Here is a 19612-nt window from a genome sequence, read left to right on the forward strand (position 1 = left end):
AGGAATCACCTGAATATAAAAGCAAAGGAAATCATATGAGCAGTGAAGAAACTAAGATTTCTTTTAACAAAAGCATTTATTAAGAAAAGTTGTATTGTTATTAGCAAAATCTTTGTTAATGGAGTGGTCTTTAATGCAGAGGACCTTAAGCTAGAATTTTCCAGTTAAAGGGAATTCGTTGCTGCTAAAGTTCTGACAGGTTTTTTCCCAAAGTAATCATACTGAATTTGGTCTCTTTAGGGTAAAACTGATTCCTGCATTATTTCTTTACTTTGTTGTGAAACACCACAGCCAGGCTAAAGGAAGAGATGGGATGTTCTGTGTCTGTAAGTGACACTGGAAACCCTTACAGATGCTTTTTTTGCCCCACATGGGTGGTTAGCTGTTGCCTGACTTTTTGCTTCTTTGTATCATGGACTCACACTCTATTCCCAGCACCAGTTCCTGCTATTGAAGGAAAAAAAAAATATTAAATTATGACACTTATACTGTCTTGTTTTCTCTCAGATTTTAATGGCTATATCTTTTCTGGCTGATGTGCTGATTATTTGTTGTTTAGACTTACAAATCTGTGCAAATGGTTTGTAATATGGACAGTCAAGACTTGTGGATTACATATTTTAAAGATGTGTAGATATGATACTTTGGGCCTTGGTTTAGTGGTGGACTTGGCAGTGTGCTAGGTTAACAGTTGGACCTGATGATCTTAAATGGGCTTTTTCAACCAAAGTGATAATTGAATTCCCCTGGAATAGGTGACAAAAATATCCTTTTTCTAATCCTACGTTCCAGTGACCAAATAACAGAACTGTCGAGCAAAGGAGGTGTGCCAATTCCCTAGAAACTACAGGCCATTGGCAACGAGGGATTCTGAGGGTGATTTAGTGCACTGCACTGCTCCAAAATAGAGTAACACTACTCATGTCATTCCTAAAAAAATGCTCTTCAGCCTGCTCTCCAGATCCAAGAGCTGTGAGGCACAGAGCAGGGTTTGCTACTCCACTCAGGCACTGCCACCACTGGCTGGAGAAGGCACAACACACACATTCATACTGGTATAATGCTGGTATAATGTAAACTAATCAAATAAAGAAAGCTGCAACTATTGTGTTACTTGTCTGGGTTTTAACAGGTATTTGCAACACGAATCTATTTTGTTCATGGTTCAGCATCTTGATTCCAGGCCCTCTCAGGCTTCCTGAGGGAAGGAAAAAAAAAAAAAAGGGAAACAAACAAAAAATAAAACCCCCTCTTATTCAGAGTCCTGAGTCTCCTTGAATGCAAATATGTCCCATCATAATTACATTCCATTTCTGCCTTCTGTGATTCTCCATGTAAAGCCCTTACAGGCTGAGGTTGCAGGTACCAGTGGGAATGCAAAGGAAGCCACTGATGCTTGGTCTCTAACACAAATAAACCCATCATTCTCCCACCAGGTAGTCAGACTAGCCCCTTCCTTCTAGTTCTGAAGAAATCCTTATAATCATTTGTATTTTCACATCTCTGATACCTTAGAAATAAGTATCAATGTTTAAATCACTGCAATTCACAGAAACCAAAGACTCAAAGATGGGCACAAGTGACCATCCTCACTGCACAGAAAACTCACCTAATATGAATGCTCTGCAGCTCTTTTGTGAAGCAAGAAGAAAATGGTGGAGTCCTCACAACCTGCTTCCTCGTCCTCTCTTCCCATCCTTAAAAGACAATCCAGTCTTTCTAGTACTGTTGTTTTGCTAGGCAGAGACTCATTAACCTTTTTAAAGTTAATTATTTAATACACCAGAATCATATTAACTGTTCTCATCTACTGTTCTCCTGTTTGATTTGTATAAAAATGTACTAAGGAAGACAACCACACCACTTAACCCCAAGACTGAACTTGTTCATTAGTGGAGAGGAAGACAACAAAATGTTCAGAGACAGCAGTTCCCACCAAGATTTGATTTGAAAGTTTTGCACAGAAGCTAAAAATAAAACACTATGTAGTCATAACTCATTTAAATCAGTGCTCATAGACAAGGAGCACTTCAAGGAGAATGTGATCAACTGAAGTGAATGGAATCTCTGGGATCTGAAAGGACTTCCTGGGGTCTCTCAGCAACCAAAAGATCAAGCACTGGGCTGGGACAGGGGGTGCACTGAGATTTCCTTTTTAGAAGGAGCCACAGGGAAAAGATATTGGGTAACAAGTACAAGTTACTCCTGAGGAGATTCCAACTGGATGCAACAGGAAAATATTTCATAATGAGAACAATGAGCCATTGGAATAATCTCCCCAGGGAAGTGGATTCCCCAACATTAGACACTTCTAAGATTCACCTGTAATGGTGCTGGACTATCTTGTCTAGATGGTGCTTTTGCTAAGAAAGTTTAGACCAAATGATCCTTTAGGTCTCTTTCAACTTGGTATTTTTTTATTCCAGTTGGAAATGCCATCATCCACAAAGCCACTATTACTGTCAGTTGTCTTCTTCAACCTCACAGGCAAGTTCTTGGACCTAGTGAACTGGGGTGACACATTTGTAGCCTCTTTGGACTCTCTCAAGTAGATTCCTGTCCCTCTTGAACTAGAGAGCCCAGAACTGGACACAATACTCCAAGTGAGGTCTCACTAGGGCAAAGTAGAGGGGGAGGAGAATCTCCTTCGATCTGCTGGACACACTCCTCCTAATGCACCCCAAGACACCATTGGCCTTCTTGGCCACAAGGATACATTGTCTGTTCTTTTACAACCAACATCCAATGGTTCTTAACTCAGAGGCAAAATTTACACTAGCTTCCCTGTGCAGGGAGTAGCAGTATGACTTGTCTGCATGCTACCCTTCCTTCTCACTCCTAAAAAAATAAAGAAAGGCAACTCTAGGAAAGTGATGTTACCACACAGACACACCACATACACCTGAGAAATAGGATGTTGGGCAGCCTGGGTTCCTGAAGCCTGTTCCTCCATGCTGGATTGGGCTGCCTTGATTTGTAAGGGCTAAAAATGGAGCTTCTAGCTAGGATAATAAGGATCTTGCTTCCAAAACAGCTAACTTAAGATTATGGCAGCCTCTGTCTTCATGTATTTTCATCCAGCTGGAATTAGAAAGAGAAAACATGCTTTAATGATAAAAGGACTGATGCAGAAGACAGGAAATGCTGAAGAAATTTCAACCAAAGAGAACCCTTAAGGGACCCATAAAAATGCTGCTTCTTTCATAGAGTGCAAGAGATTTGTGATGTCCTGCCATGAGAGTTACTATTTATTCTAAGATTATTTTCCAGTCAGAACTTGCATAAAATTTAAAACAAGGTGGTTGAACTCAGTATGTAAAATTCCACTAAAACACATTTGATTAGAACTCTGGGAATAATTGGTTCTTTGGATTGATGAACAACGTGAGGCAAAAATCAGCCCAAACACACCTAAGATTGAATGTTGCTATATTGATTTTCTAGCAAAGTAGCAGAAATCCAGTTCCACTTCCTGGTATTTTAACAAGAGCAAAGCAACAACTCACCACTATTACACCAAAACTGCACTAAATGCAGCATCTCACTGTCTTATTCCAAAGGGAAACACAAAAGGAGAAAAAAAACAAGTGAAATATGGACACCTATGAGAACTACCTACCTGGAAGAACACCAGAATCAAGTATCCTTCTTTCCATTTTAGTTGACTTTACCTTAGTTTACATCAATGGATGACTTCAGGCAATTACCTTAACATAACCAAACACTGTTTATGGATAAGAGACATGATAGCTTTTGCACTTCATTTTGTAGCTAATGTTATGGTACAAATTCATGGTGCTTTCCTTCAATTTCAGCAAAAGTAACAACCTCCAAAAGTGGGTCCTAAATGTGAAGACAACTGCCTCATGCACCAGGCAGCTTTCTACAGCAACCACATGGGCCTGGGGATACCAGGCTGAATAGAACAGCCAGAGAAAAAGCAAAGAAGAAAATTAACATCTCACAGGAGCCTCTTTAGCTCATTGTCCCCAAGACCCAGGCTGAGAATCTTCAAGGTGTCAAGGCCTGAGGCAGATGATCTGCTTGACTTTAGCATCTGTCCTGGTTCTCTCTAGAGAACTTGACTGCAAACCTAATTTAACAAAAAGGATCTCAGTTCTTGCTCAGACTTCACCCAGGGCTTGATTGTGCAGCAGTAATTGTGCTGTGCTGGTGCTGCATGAGTTCCCCAAAACCACTGAAAGACCTGGAATGCAGGTGAGAGGATGGAATTCCTTCAGCATAATGAAGAAATACAGAGTAGGGGAGTCCTCTGAGTTGGTAAAAGCTGACTTGATAGCAGGGAAACATTGCATTGCATGCCAGGCACTGACCGGAAGAGAAGCAGCACAAATTAAATGTATGAATCTTCCTGTCTGAGAGGCCAGGACACAGCTACGTTCAAACAACTGTTAAATCTCACACGTGGATTCACTTGAAGAAATAATTCCCTTTTTCTCCCCAGTTATACCAGAGTACACAGGAGCACATTTACAGCAATGTAAGAAATCCAGCTTCTGATCTCAGTTCTCTCTGAAGACACCTGAATTTACATTTTCCACCTCTAAGTGCCAAAATAATTTAGGTATTGGTTATTATTCCAGAGGAAGGAGGTCTATTTAAAATATTTTAATATTTATAAGCATAAGGACTGAAGGCTAAGCATACCATACTTTCCACATAAGTGCCCTAACAAGCTGTGTTCACTCTCATGGCCTCATAAATATTTAGACACACTTATGAAGAGGAATAGCTTAACCTGAAGATATGCACCTCTGGTCTGTGACCAATTAGAAGATGATACTATTCTCAGTGTATGTGGTAATCACAGTCTCCCATTCTGAAAACTTCTAATAGGGTAAGACACATTTCCTGTACCACCAGCTTGAGATTGTTACCCTTGCTCCATTATTTCAGATCCCCTTCTGGTCCAAAGAATGTCAACAGCTTTTCTGAAATCAGAATAATAAAATATGCACAGACCATGAGGCAGAAAGAAAGACTTTCCTACATACAAATTAGACATCCTTTGTGAAACACAGAATTTGTGTTGGCTTCCCTTGCAGAACATAAATTTTGAGAGAAGTTGTATCAGTTAGAAAAACTGCATCTCCTGCACAGCATTAGACAAAGACATCTGTGGCCTCAAAAGACAGTCACCTCTGCCACTTCCTGGCCATCCTCCAAGGGCGCAAATGAGACCAGAAAAAAAAGGCTTTCAGAGATAACAACTTTTTGTCATGCTTTACAGTACGAAAGATGGCACTGTACCTAAACTTGCTTCAGTGTTAACACAGTCTAAGCCACTACTAGCAGCTAATATTTCATGCCCTGTTTGCTCTGTGATCCCCTCAGCAGCCTGTGGAAGATCCAAACTTACTGGAGAACAGTAGAACTGGCCTTTTTATCCATGGTTTGCTGGTTAGAAATGGTACAAATCAGACATTGAATCACTAAAATTATCATGACAGCTTATTTTAAAGTTATTTATCTTGCAGTGACACAAATTTACAGAAAATAATTCACAACACAGTGGATTTCTACCTCTATCAAACTCATTTACCAAACGGTAAAAAAAAAACCAGGAAAAAAACAAAGTACTAGCTCCTCAGGAAAGTTGCAAAAGACCACCAAAGGACTGGAAACGAGCACTTATTCAATCCTCTAATATTTAGTAATCTATTTCTTATTATGAGCAGTTCACAATAGGTAACAGAGCTTTACAGAGTTCAGAGTTCAGCAGAGAACAGAGTTCAGCAGGAAAAGAGAGGGAAGGACATAGGGACAGTTGGATGGTGCCCTACCCTCTGCTATGCTAAGGGCCTTCCTCTTGCCACTGAGAGCCCTTCCCTGTAGCACTGCAGTCTTTTGTTTGCAAGTTTGGACCCCTTCCCTTATTCCCTGGGAAAAAGCTGTGGCAGTGTTTTCATCCTTGTCCTTCTGTCCTTATGCTGTTCTCCTAGCTCTGCACCTGCAAAGCCCAAGCCCGCTATTGAGGTTGCCACAGGAAGTGGCTGACATTGATATGAGAATCTCCTTTTTCCCCACTTCACCCTTTCCTACCCCCATTTTGCAACTTTTATACAAGACAAAAAAACACCTGCTTTAAATAGCAGAGAGACATTTCCCAGTGCCATCCGTGCACAAAGCTTCAATTAGTGTGCGACTCTCGCCTCTGATCAGAGCCTGCTCCAATCAGTGCTAACAGGAACTATCAGCAGGGAGTTTCCTGATGAAAACTGTGCTGTTATTATCAGAAAAGTTTTATGGCAGACTGCCTGCTGCACTGGAGAGGATACCCAGGGGAGAACAGTCACCTGGGGAGATCCCTGAGATTATTTCCTTCTTTTCTGGACATTGGAGAGTGTTTTTCCTTAAGGTTCTTCACCACCCCTCAACAATCTTCAAGGTCATGGACTTGATGATCTTGAAAGTCTTTTCCAACCAAGGTAATTCTGTGATTTTTTTTATATTTGTTTTTGTCATCTTAAGCAACTGGTACCATAAAAGCTGCCATTTGCCAGCAGCTATGGACTGTCTTAATCTCCTTTGTGCAACAGAGCAGCTTGAAAATACCACTTTATATAGAAAGAAAATACAGAAAATTGCATTAATTATTGTGCAGGGGGGCAGCAGTAGGTTCAACAATCACATCATATTGAATATTTGTATTATTGTAATGAGCTCAACTTAAAGAACACAAGGACTCAAAGTCAGAAAATAATTTTCTGTACAGCTTCCTTCTGCAAAAAGATATTTGTATTAACCAAAATGTTCTTAAAATTTACACTATTTTCTACAAAAGTCACCGTGGTAATAAGCACTGGCTCTCTGCTACATCCAGTATTAAAAACATTAGTTGGGTCAAGGATTATAAAAACATCAAAAGCAGAAGCTATATTTTGAAGAATTCAAATAGCCACATGGATATTATTATTTTGGCTTGGGTAAAAAATAAAAAATTAAGAACACTGCACACTTGTGGTCTCTCATACTTGCAGGTTCACGTGATCCACACAGCGGCTACACCAGGAACAAGTCATCAGCAAGTAAACAATATCCTTGGTTTCAAAGTATATTAGTGATACATAACACACTGGTGTTATTCTCAACATACGGAAATATTCTTTAATAAAATGTATGGCTTATATAGTCTGAGACTGCAGACTCATTCCTTCTTTTTGGTAAAGTCATATGGTTTCCACCACTGTGCAAACTGCAACACCTTCTTCCTCTGATCCTCAAAATTCTGCCTGACTCCTTTTCTCCAGAGCCGTGGTTCTAAGTCCAGCATGCCACCAATGATTTCCTTTGCAAGCAGAACAAAGATAGATCATTATAAATGCAAAATTACCATATTACTTAATACTATTTTACCACAGAATACAGAAATACACATTTTCAAATTATGAGATTTGTCACCGTTTTATTCAAGTGCTAGTTATTAAAACCAGAAATTCTGAACCATATATCAATTAAAAAATTAGAACAGTAGCTGTCAGGTAATTGTCTCAGTAACATTCTTTTAAGTATAGCATAGCAATGCACTATATCAATATCCTAAGATTGCAAGACTGTTAATATATTAGAACATTTGTGACTAAAAAAAGAAAGCTGCCCACTTTGCCCTTAACTCTTCTAGAATTAAGTTATATTTCCCTGCATTCACTCTTCATGTTTTTGCAATATTGACTCTTTCAATAACTGATTGCTGTGACATATAGAAAGGAAGATCTTATTGCTGCTCTTCCTGTATATACTATACTCCCTATACTACATGGAGTAATTTAACCATATGTATTAAACTAGGAGCTGTCTGTGAGTTTGTATGTCTATGCACCCAAATTTATACAGACAGAAGCCAGTGAACCTATATGAGAATATTATGGTCATGAAAACCCTTTTTTTATTATTTTCTTCCCCTTAAATAAATGCAAGCATTTTCCATCTATTAGACTGTATGACAAATATCTAGAGTTCCTATTCTTTCAAAAGAAATATTGAGCTAGAATCACATCCTTGGTATCAGCCAGTGATGAAATGAATTATTCCTTTACTCAACAAGCTAAGCTACAATGACTCACCAAGAAAAGCCAGCTGATGAATTGGGACATCAAAGTACATCAAAGTAACTGTTCTGGCACTATATTTTTTAATTACTTAAAACTTTACAAAATAGACCATAATTGGTAAATTGATCTTTTACAAAACAGTACCTTTCCAAAGTAATGTGGGAACTTGTGTTGGTCTTCAATGACATGAGCAAATCCTCCTTGAAGGCCAAAGTCCACAGAAAAGTATGGCAATCCTTTAGGAACCTATACACACAAAAAGCATTTTTAGATATTTAACAAACTGTAGGCATTTAGTTAACATCCCCACAACTTGATTAATTTGAAAGTGTTTTTACAGTTGATAGTATCACACTTTAAACCCTCTTTCCAAACAAGTATGTCTAGTATAAAATTGTGACAGACAAATCGTAAAACAAACAGACAAGTGTAAAGAACAACACACAACTCTACAAAAAGATACTGAAAAGATGATTGTTGGGTGGCAGAACATCCAGAGACACTGTTGCATCTCCCAGTGAAGAGATGGGGAGGGACCAGGCAGCAGTAGGCACCCTGAGCAAAGGCCTTCCTGCCTCCATGTCTCTGAGTTACGTGGGTTGAACATAAATTTTAAGACAACCAGCAGCAAGTTGCATTTATTAAAGACAGGGTATTCTGTGGTAACAGGGGATATTTACCAAGTGGAAACACTGAAAACCAGGAGAAAAGGGAAACACGTCTATGGAGAACACTCTACCAGAAACCCCACTATATGATTGGAAGTTATCAGTAACTTGCCAAATTGAACAATTTAATAATTCAGTTAGCCCACAGAAGGGATGCTGGTTACTCTGCCACAAAGAAAGACCCTTCAGTCGGACAGAGTGAGAGGGCAATTAACTTATTGTTACAGTATTGGTATTCACTGCAACAAGTTATTTTCCAGTCTTTCAATTGCTGAGTATGTTCCTGTGAAGATAAGATTTACAATGCCTTAAATTCATAAGAATTTCCTCTGCTACAGTTCAAATAACTGCTTATTTTTCATAAGGTATGTTCCATATAATGCATGAACATTTACCCTAAAAAGTAGTAAGATTTAATACAGAGGGACAATGTAGCATAGCAAGAAACAAACAAACAAAAAAAGAAATTAACTAAAATAAAAATCACTAAATAAGGAAAAAAATTGCTACAGGGTGACCTTAAAGAAAATGTCAGTTTCATCTCACTTGTGTCCAGCAATGCATCAGTCCTGCTGGGATGGAGTTCATCTTCATCACAGCAGCCTGGATGGTGCTGAGTTTTGGACTGGTGACTAAAGCAGTGTTTTTTAACATGGCACTATTTTTTGGCTATTGCTGAACAGTGTTTGCTGCTGGGTAAAGTGTCCCCTCCTGGCTCCTTCCTGGCAATGTCCCCACCCAGCCTGTTGGCCACCCCCAGCTCCCTCACTGCAGAGAGAAGAGGGAGAAGCAGAGAAGGTCCTCACATTGTGCAAGGGCTGGATGCTTATGCTCTGCCTCTGGACACCACAGTCCCAATGCTTGCAAACAATCTGCCCATTAGATGATGTCTCAGCCATGTCTGACCCTTCTTCCAGACATCATCATCTCCTAATGCAACTCTCTGACTTCCTAAACCTCACCTTGGTCTCTAAACTATAATCTCTTATCTTCCTGAAGGCAACAGACACTTCTTTTACCCTAAAATAATGTTAAAATCACACAACTGTGTAACAATTTACACTTGGATGCATTGTATTGATTTAAAGAAGTGCAGTGATAACCGGAAAACTGGCCTGCCTTCAAATGGGTATCTAATAGTCACAGAAACATATGGCTAAGAAGATTCTTGAAGAAATCAAATGTCCTGTCAGGAAAATTATGCTTCACTCACGTGTTGGCTTTCCCTGTTCTGAAACATCAATGAGCAGAAGGTATCAAAAACACACCTATTTTGTTTTCTGTTATATACATTTTAAGTTTAAATTCTTCCCTAAGTTCTTGCTACAAATAAACTGAATTCCTTTTTGTCTGCATCCAGCAGCACTAGCTAACAACTAAGTACTCTCTTCTTTAAAACAATCTCCTGTGAATAGAAAACTACCATCACATCCCATTTCAGTCTTTCCTAGACAGCACAACCTCTAAACTAATTTCTTCAGTTTTCTATCCCATGTTTACCTCTTTTGTAACTGTCTTAAACTGCTGTGTCCAAAACCAGATTAAAATTTTCCAAGTGAATCACTACTTTGACTCCCATTACTTTTACATGGCATTTCAGTTTATATGGCAAAGTAAATGTTGTCTTCTTGCTATATTTGCTATTACTGTTGGTTTAGTTCAAGAGTCATCACAATATACAAAGCCTCTCCTATTTTACAGCCATCCAACCCCTTACTCTTCTGCATTTTCCTGTCTTTGTCATATCAGGCTTCATGCCTCAATTATTAAAACTCATCTCATCTCTTTCTCATGAACAAGGATCTTTTCAGTGCAAACATGCTGTATTTACTAAAAAACACTTCCAGAAATTATTACTAAGAGCAGTAAAGTACTTGTGGTAAAGCCTATATACCACACATCTTTCATTTAATATTAAAAAGATGAAACATCTTTTAACCTAACAGTTTTAGCATTATTCCTTGAAGATTTGTATATACAAGGATGTTTCAGCTTAGTATCCAGGAGACAGATACAGAACTGTTCCCTTGTTTTAGAAGAAATATTTAAAATAATATTTATATTTTTGCTTCCAAAACTGAGCAACACAAAAGGCTCTTCTAGGTCAATGAAAAAAAATTCATTGTATTTTGTCCAGGAAAGTAATTTGCAAATCTTTGATCTACCTTAATTCTTAAAGTTAATTAAGACAATTATGCTGGTACACATCCTCAAAGTGCCAGCTTTGTTCTCAACCAACGCTTGCAGCTCTGTCAATCTACAGTTCAAATAAATAGGAATCTTTTCCCTAATGTCATCAGGAGTTCAGTCAGACTCTTAATTCTCACTGATCCACTAATCTAACTTTTTCTATCCCTGAAACAATTAATAATGAAAAATGACAAGACAAATTTGCTGAGAAATTCCATGTTCAATACATTTCATTACTTACAGATTTCCGAATATCTTTTGAAGAAAGATCAATTAACTTCTTGTTCACAGACCACTCTTCATCGGACTCCATTATAGCTTTCTGTAAAATCATTTTTTCTAAATGTGAAAATAATCCTTCATACAGCAAGCAAAGAACTTTTCAATGTAGTGAAGTACACTGCACTGCAAGTACCAATTATTTCTTAACAAAGTAACTTCATTTTGGCAACCTTTCTGATTTCCAGAATTCACACACTTTAAAAGGGCATTGTGTAATATCCTCAAACTCACTTAGTTCTATTCCTCTTCTTTTTTTTTTTTAATTTTACTTTTGCCTGACACAAATTATCTCTAACAAGTCTCAACTAAAAGGTCACATTCTCTTTTTATTAAGCTCACACAAAACCTCTTATGAATTCATTACAGTACATTAGCCTTTTCTCTGTTTTTCTTTTTAAAACTCTAAGAGGAAAATCCAGCTTAGAAGGCTGATTGTGCTTAAAAGCCTTTAAAGCTCTCTCTGTATGATGCATAATATGGAAGTGGGTATAGTCTAGCACAGCATTGGTACCTTTTAAATTTCATTTGCTTTGTACTTTAATGGTGGAAACTTCTGAAAGAAAGCTTTATGCATATGACCTTGCATTAAATCTGTTTCCTCTTTACTTTAACATTCAGACAAAACACAAGTTTTACCAGCGCTTCAAGCACAGCAACTAAATCAAGCAGGTGGAAAGTTTCAAATATAGTAAAGGTTACTGCATGTCTGTTCATCATACTGACTGCTTCACTTCAACAAAAAACAATCAAATTACTTATTTTCAGAAAACAAAAAATAATAATTCAAAGAACAAATTAAAATAATTTATTTATAAAAGGCAAATTATTATCCAATTGCTGAAAGCTGTAAGGCCTCAGATCCAGGTGGGAAGTTCAATAAGCCTTTTCTCACAGTAAGTGGAAAGACACCAGAAAAGCTATTGAAGAAATATCTATCATGCTGTCTAATGTTTATTGGAGACATAAGGTACATGTAAAATTTGGACCTACTGAAATAAAATGGGGATGAGATATTATATACTGTAAGATGGTTGACTGTCTTTTCTCATTTTATGCTTGCCAAGGCACACGTACTGGGTTGTAAGTTGATACTAAAGTGAGGAGTGGTTAAGTGAGAAGTATTGCAATCCTTTCAGCACTTCAAGAAACTACAGTTCTCTCATCTTCTTCCAGTATTTGCCAGTGCAGCCAGCCTTGAGGCAAAGGCACAGTGACATTCCATCAACTACTTGAAAGCCAGAATTACCACACAGGGTTTGCTTCAAGATCAAGGAATAGGATGAAAGAATAGGATCGAGAAATAGGATCAAATAATCCACCTTCTCAAGAATAGTACTTGAATATAGAAAAAAGCTTTTCAGAAATTGTTGAATTACAATAAATATATTCAAATGACCTAAGAAAAAACGTTTTCATGTACCTTAAAGTAGATTGGAGCCATGTCTCCTACTTCTTTTGGAAGAGGAATGCATTCATAGATCATGTGATACCGTTTCTTCACACTCATGTTTGTTTCTAGGAACACACAGTCCAAGTCTTTATCTTCAAACATTTTTACCAGAGTTTTTCTGAACATCTGTTAAAGAAAAAGGACAGTGTAATTTGAGTTAGCTTTTAAAAACTTTCAGATATAATATCCTATTTCACTAATATATATTATATTAATAATAATAGCAGCAACCATACTAGAAAAATTCTGTATTACTACATTTCCTAGGACAGAAAGCTAGAAAGTCTAGAAAACTATTGTGAAACATGGATTATAATTAACACTAGAAACTGAGTTTTGATAGGAAACCACATTTTTCAGTTGAAATTAAAAATACATTGAACTTCCTAACTGTGATGCTCCATAAAATATGCCTTTAACAGTAGATCCCAAGCTTATGATTTCTAAGTTAGTAAATTGGCTTGCATTGACTCTAGATACCATTATCATTCCACTATTCATTCCAATTGCACAGCCATTTTTTAATTTTTTTTTTAATGACATTTCCACTAGGCATCCTTGACCTTCAAGGAAAATATTAATGCTGCCTCCAAAGAAAGCCATGGCTATAACCACCATCTTCCCTGTAAGGAAGCTAATGAAATGCAATACTGTAATACACCTGGGCTCTATGTCACCAGGTCCCCTTACAAATTAGGTGCTGTACATGCTCAAAGTGTATTTCAATTTATAATGATGCTAGCTCCAGTGTCAGGGTCCTGTACACACTAAACAGGCTCTGCAGCCTCTCATACCTACTGAGGGTCTGGCTGCCTGTGCAGATGGGCAGCTCTGACATGGTGCAGCTATAAAGTGGGATCAGACACACTAGAATGAGCTGGGGAAAAAACAGCTCTTCACTGCAGACTTGTCTGGCCATCACTGGGCTGTGGCTGACCCTGTCTACCATCAGAGGACCCACTCTCTTCTCCTGGCTTGAATACCATGGGAGTGTACCTTGTCAGTGATGTGACTTCCCCACCTGCCTTGTCCATCACCTTCCACCCACCCCTGCCTTTTTTCCCCTGGGGAGCAGTCTGCTCTTGCTGCTCCCTGAATCACAGAATCCTAGGGGTTGGAAGGGACCTCGAAAGATCATCTTGTCCAATCCCCCTGCCAGAGCAGGATCACCCAGAGCACATCACACAGGAACGTGTCCAGGTGGGTTTTGAATGTATCCAGTGAAGGAGACTCCACAACCTCTCTGGGCACCCTGTTCCAGGGCTTTGTCACTCTCACAGAAGTTTTTTCTGATATTTACATGGAACCTCCTATGCTCCAGTTTGCACCCATTGCCCCTTGTCCTATCACTGGTCATCACTGAAAAAAGCCTGGCTCCATCCTCCTGACACTCACCCTTTACATATTTGTAAACATTGATGAGGTCACCCCTCAGTCTCCTTTTCTCCAAACTAAAGAGACCCAGCTCCCTCAGCCTTTCCTCATAAGGGAGATGTTCCACTCCCTTGATCATCTTTGTGGCTCTGTGCTGGAGTCTTTCAAGCAGTTCCCTGTCCTTCTTGAGCTGAGGGGCCCAGAACTGGGCACAATATTCCAGATGCAGCCTCACCAAGGCAGAATAGAGGGGGAGGAGAATCTCTTTGGACCGACTAACCACACCCTTTCTAATGCACCCCAGGATGCCATTGGCCTTCTTGGCTACAAGGGCACATTGCTGGCTCATGGTCATCCTCCTGTCCACCAGGACCCCCAGGTCCCTTTCCCCTACACTGCTCTCCAGCAGGTCAGTCCCTGAACTGTACTGGTACATGGGGTTGTTCTTCTCCAGATGCAAGACTCTACAATTGTCCTTGTTGAATTTCATAAAGTTTCTGAATCTTGGTAGTTGGTATTTGTATCCAAGATACGCAAGAGCATCATTCTACAGCTTACAATGTAGCTGCTGAGCTAAACTATCAAGAACAAGGGATGGTTTCAGAGACTTATTCAGACTCATTTTCAATTGCGAAAAATTTCTGACTTTGTGACATTTCCAAGTGTCTCAAGACTTTGAAAATTTATTTTTAAAAATGAAGATCTTTGTATTATACATGCTCCCTATACCATTTCCCCCGTGTAAGTCCAGAAATGTCTTAAACAATCAATCTCACAGACCACAGGTACCATAGCTCTGCGACTCACATAACGCATAGCTTGTCCTTTTTTTATTAACAATACAAAATACAAACAACACCATTAAAAGGCTAATCCTATCTAAAGGTTTAAGATTTCCTGCTTTAATATAAATGGAAAGTTGATGAATTAAACAGGCATAAACAAATACACCTATTTATAAACATCAGCAAGTACTCAAGTAAAACAGATGGAAAACAAATCACTACCAGGTTTTCAAAGCAGCAGGACTAGAAATTGAGCTCTCTTCTCCACACCCCTTTGTCACCTTGCACAGTGTGAACCAAACTAAAAGTGTAAGAAACTTGGCCAAATACACATCCTAACCAAGTATTTAAGCTCTCCAAAGCAGGCATTTGTGCCCTGAATTTCTCCTCACAAATAAACTGCTCCACGCTGTGACAAGAAAATTGTACCACCACCCCAACACAACTCATGGAACACAGCTAGAAGGCACTGCCCAGTGTCACTGGGCACTGATCACTGTATCATGACTGATACAGGACTTTACTGGACGGAGCACCAGACAACTCTGAATTAAGAGCCTGTTGTCTTCTCCCCTTCGTCCTGGCCCCCAGACCTCTACTTCTGAAATACACCAAGGCAAGCAACTCTGGTGAGAGTGAGAAACACTAAACCAAAGGTTGCGAAGGACTATTACTAACAGTTGCTACCCTGCAGTATCGCTGAAATACAAATCCACTGGAAAGCCTAGAATATCTGCAGAGGTTAGCTAAGATGTTGCAGACTGCAATTTCTTGCTTATAAATACGTTGCACTTTTCCTCCAAATTCTGAGTAGGCAAATGCATCAAGGATAATTAGCACAGGAAAGCCAAAACCATTCATGAGAGCAAATAGGAGGACTTGTCTTATGCTTGGATGCGCATGACGTGGATACATTTAACAGTTGAGGCAATACAGAACATGTAAAGATTTATACACTTTAATATTAAAAAAAATACATCCGTTTTTAGTTTAGCAAGTAAGCACATCAATCTAACCCACACAAAATGTTAAATTCTAGTGCCTGAAGGCACAGAATATAAACCAAAACCCTCTTACTTTATTCCAACGTTTTGCCTTTTTTTTAAATCCCTAGCAAAAATAGCTAGCTAAAACATGACCTCAATACAACATTTTATGGATATTTAAAGTGTGGTAATTTTTCTTGCCCTCAACACTAATACAAAACAAGATTCTGGCATGAGAAAGTTAGTCACAGAGCTTATACCTCTGCTAAAGCCTTCCAGACTTCTCCTACTGAATTACACAGAACCTGGGGAAAAAAACAAACAACAAACACAACCTGTATCCATCACCTTCCAAAGTACTTTGCTGCAAATAAATGTTTAAACTGGCTAAATATGTACTCACAGACTCAATGGATAATGGTTTTACCAACCAGCTGCATTTTCTAACAAGGAAAAGACTTGTGTTGGAACACATGAACTACACTTGCTTATCTTTTCTTTATCCTTTTTTCCTTCCCATACAAATTTAGAAAAAATAAAATCTATTTCGTTCAATCAGGTTAGTACAAATAAAAGACATAGATTAAACATATTTATCACTCTCCCCCACATTCTGTTGTTCCTCCTGATCCCTACTTGTTGCACTAATCTGCTTCTTTTCCAATTCTTTTAAGCATTTCCATCACACAGAAAAAAGCTTTCCTTCCCCTTCCTGCCTGGGAGGCGCATGATTTGCTAGGAAACACCACATAAAAATTACAACTGCAATGAGGACCAATGTGGGGAGCAAATTTGTCAGGGCTGAGGCATCTGCCAGGCTTGACACAAGATCAGTGTTACTTAAATAATTTCAAACTAATGAATTAACCTGCTTTTAGATCTAAGCACCTGCAAGCAACAGAGCCCCTGTCTAGTCCAAAACAGTATTCAGTATTTTGGTTTATGAGGCTGCAAGTTGTTTTCCTCTTGTAATAATCCTGATGGTGGGGATGAGAGACCAGTCACTGTTTCTCTCTTATGTTACATTCCTCCCTTTATTTTCCTTTTCCAAAGAAAAAAGAACTCAAAGCCTTCAAAATGTCTTCATAAGAGAAGTGGAAAGCAATTTCCAGTTTTCATCATATTTGACAGTTTATTCTAATAATTCTTTTCAAAAAAGTACAACATTTTATTCTAACTGGAACTTCATTGATTTCAAGAAGAATGAGAGTTCTCCCTCAATTGTCATCCACCCAACCCCCAAATTAGCTTAAAAACCTGAGGATATCTTAACAAGACATCTTCATCTAGTGTTTCATTGTGATTGACCTTTTTGTGCTGATAATCCTTTTCTTTTCCTTGGCACTTCCAAGCAAATCCTAACTGCCAAGCAAATTATTCCTCTTTCTGTAAGGGATCAGCTGTACCAACATCAAGTCTGACAGATGTTCTTTTCTTCTGGTTTCAAAGACCTTCAACAACAGAAGTTCTGCAGCACTCCAGGCAACTTCTTTTAGTGCTCATAAAAATGAGGATTTTTCTTCAGTGTCTACCCTACATCTCTCACTTTCAAGTTTGACCAGTACTTTTCATCCATACTGCAAGAATGTTCTGCCCCTTAAGAGAATCAGAAAAGAACTGCGAGGTTGGAAATTATAAAAATAGGAACTTACTACAGGTTTACTATTATTCAAAACAATAATTATTTTACAAAAATGTTAGAACATGAGACAGTTCCTCAGCTGACCTGGATTTCTTCCCAGATGTCTTCATCCAGAAGCGTGGCTGCAGTGTGGTGCTGTAGAGGGGCTATTAGGCAGTGACCTTCAGTAAGGGACTGGTTGCTTGGCAGAGACAAGTATACCTATAAAAAGTGAACAAAAACTGAAGTGTCCATTTTTCTAGCATTAAAAACCTTACCACTGCTAAGGCTATGAAATACATTATTCGCTGAAACTCAGATGGACAGAAACCATTTCCTTCTAATTACAGCAAGAGATTAACAACGTTAGGGTTTTAAGAAAGGTCCCTTTATCCATCAGTAGCTCTAATGAACCAGAACTATCCAGACAGCAGCTCCACTAACAAGGCAGTAATATCAGCCTTATACACCAACTACCATCTGAATTATTATGAAATCACACTGCCTAGTCCATTACAATGTATTTGTAAGCATAGATATAAATATTTTAAATGAAATACATATTAAAATGCATAGAAATATAGATATATTGTCGTGTATATATGAGATACATAACCACAAATGTTTACGGATTATATAAATACAAAGATACATATCTGTATGCATTTTATATACAAGCTATCTATATAAAAAATTAAGTGCAATGTACCATAATACATTTATGCATTTAATTCCTTGGGCTACAAAAAGTTTCAAGTCAAATGGAAAACATCAATAAGAAATGAAAACTCTGGAGAAAGAAGGACAAAAAAGCCTATGATGAGGCATTTCATGTGTTATAAATCCAAATATTTATGCAACTTTTTAAAGCATTAACAGAAAAAAGAAGGTTCCCTGTACCAAGCTTCTGTCTGTTTCAAAGGATTTTAGGCTTGTCCTCTTAATTTTCTTTTATATCATTGAGATACAATTCTTCACCAATTCAAATTTCCTCCAGTGCAGTGTGATTTAGTCTTCCACAAATCCACCTACAGTCTAATCTCTGCAATCAGATCTTTCATTATTGCTCCTGTCTTCCACAAAATGTTCTGATATTAGAGATTAGCTTTATAATTCATGATGGATTTAGATCTTTTTCTCCTTCACCCCTGAGGAATTTGTGAAATCAACTGGAACGGCAAAGAAAATAAGATGAAGAACAATATGAATCATTTCATACAAGTAATTTTGTTCTTAATCTTAGGCACTATCATCAACACTGCCTTCCTTTATTTCTTTTCTGTTTTTACATTTGTGCTAAATTGCTATTTTCTTACCTTGGTGCCAATTGCAATAATAAGATGTTTAGAAAGTTCACTGCTGTCAAAACAGTATGGGCACTTTTCCATGCGTGCAGCAAGTTGCTGGTGCTCACGTATTGCTTTTCTTCTTTGTATTTCTTCCTCTTCCCCACTGCGTGCTTTTTTGGCTGCTTTGGAAACAAACATGTCATCCAGAGTGTAGTACTCTCTGTCAGTTTTTTCCATGAGCTGAAAAAATACACAGAAAAAAACACGTGTATAAAAAAAATAGAAAAAATACTTAGCTCTTTTTAGTCTCCTTTATTGAGAATACAATCAAGTGTGTAAAGCAGCAGCATTGCCTCCTTCCATGTGGCATCTGCAGCACACACAAGAGGGACATCTAAGAGCAGTCACGCACTATCTTAGACAGCAGGTATTAAAATACAGATGTGTGACAGAAGTGAGAATACTACATTCCACCTCAAGTTAAGGGCTAGGTATTTCAATTTTATCTTGACATAAATTCAGATTTACAAAGATGCACAATTTTAAAAAGAATATATTTTATTTCAGTCTTCTTCTTCCTCCTCCTCTTCCTCTCTTATTACAACTATCATTATTCATTAAACCACTTCATGAAATAAATAGACCATAACTCTGCACCTCATATTTTATTTTGTGAAAACATGCCATCAGTTATAGAACCACAGAACTGTTAAGGTTGGAAGGGATCTGAGCAATCAGGCTGCAACCTCCCTGCCATTAGCAGGGACACCTCACACTAGATGAGGCCACACAAAGCCTCATCCAACCTGGCCTTCAACACCTCCAGAGAGGGGGCTGCCACAACCTCCCTGAGCAACCTATTCCAGCCCCTTACTACCCTCATGGCGAAGAATTT

General features: G+C 38.3%; 1 protein-coding gene across 1 annotated transcript in view; it reads right to left on the reverse strand.

Moving 5' to 3' along the window:
• Positions 1 to 7168: 7168 nt before the first annotated feature.
• CWF19L2 (CWF19-like 2, cell cycle control (S. pombe)) overlaps positions 7169 to 19612 on the reverse strand; it is a 62657-nt gene continuing 50213 nt past the window's right edge. Inside the window, exons 12-17 of the mRNA XM_009999387.1 lie at positions 18745 to 18957; positions 17534 to 17650; positions 12633 to 12788; positions 11172 to 11252; positions 8217 to 8318; positions 7169 to 7309 (exon numbers count right to left, since the gene is read on the reverse strand). Of these exons, the coding sequence (XP_009997689.1) occupies positions 7169 to 7309; positions 8217 to 8318; positions 11172 to 11252; positions 12633 to 12788; positions 17534 to 17650; positions 18745 to 18957 (810 nt within the window). The remainder of the gene's footprint in view (positions 7310 to 8216; positions 8319 to 11171; positions 11253 to 12632; positions 12789 to 17533; positions 17651 to 18744; positions 18958 to 19612) is intronic.

This window comes from Chaetura pelagica, unplaced genomic scaffold (assembly GCF_000747805.2).
Source record: "Chaetura pelagica isolate M959 unplaced genomic scaffold, ChaPel_1.0 scaffold85, whole genome shotgun sequence".
NCBI lineage: Eukaryota > Metazoa > Chordata > Aves > Apodiformes > Apodidae > Chaetura > Chaetura pelagica.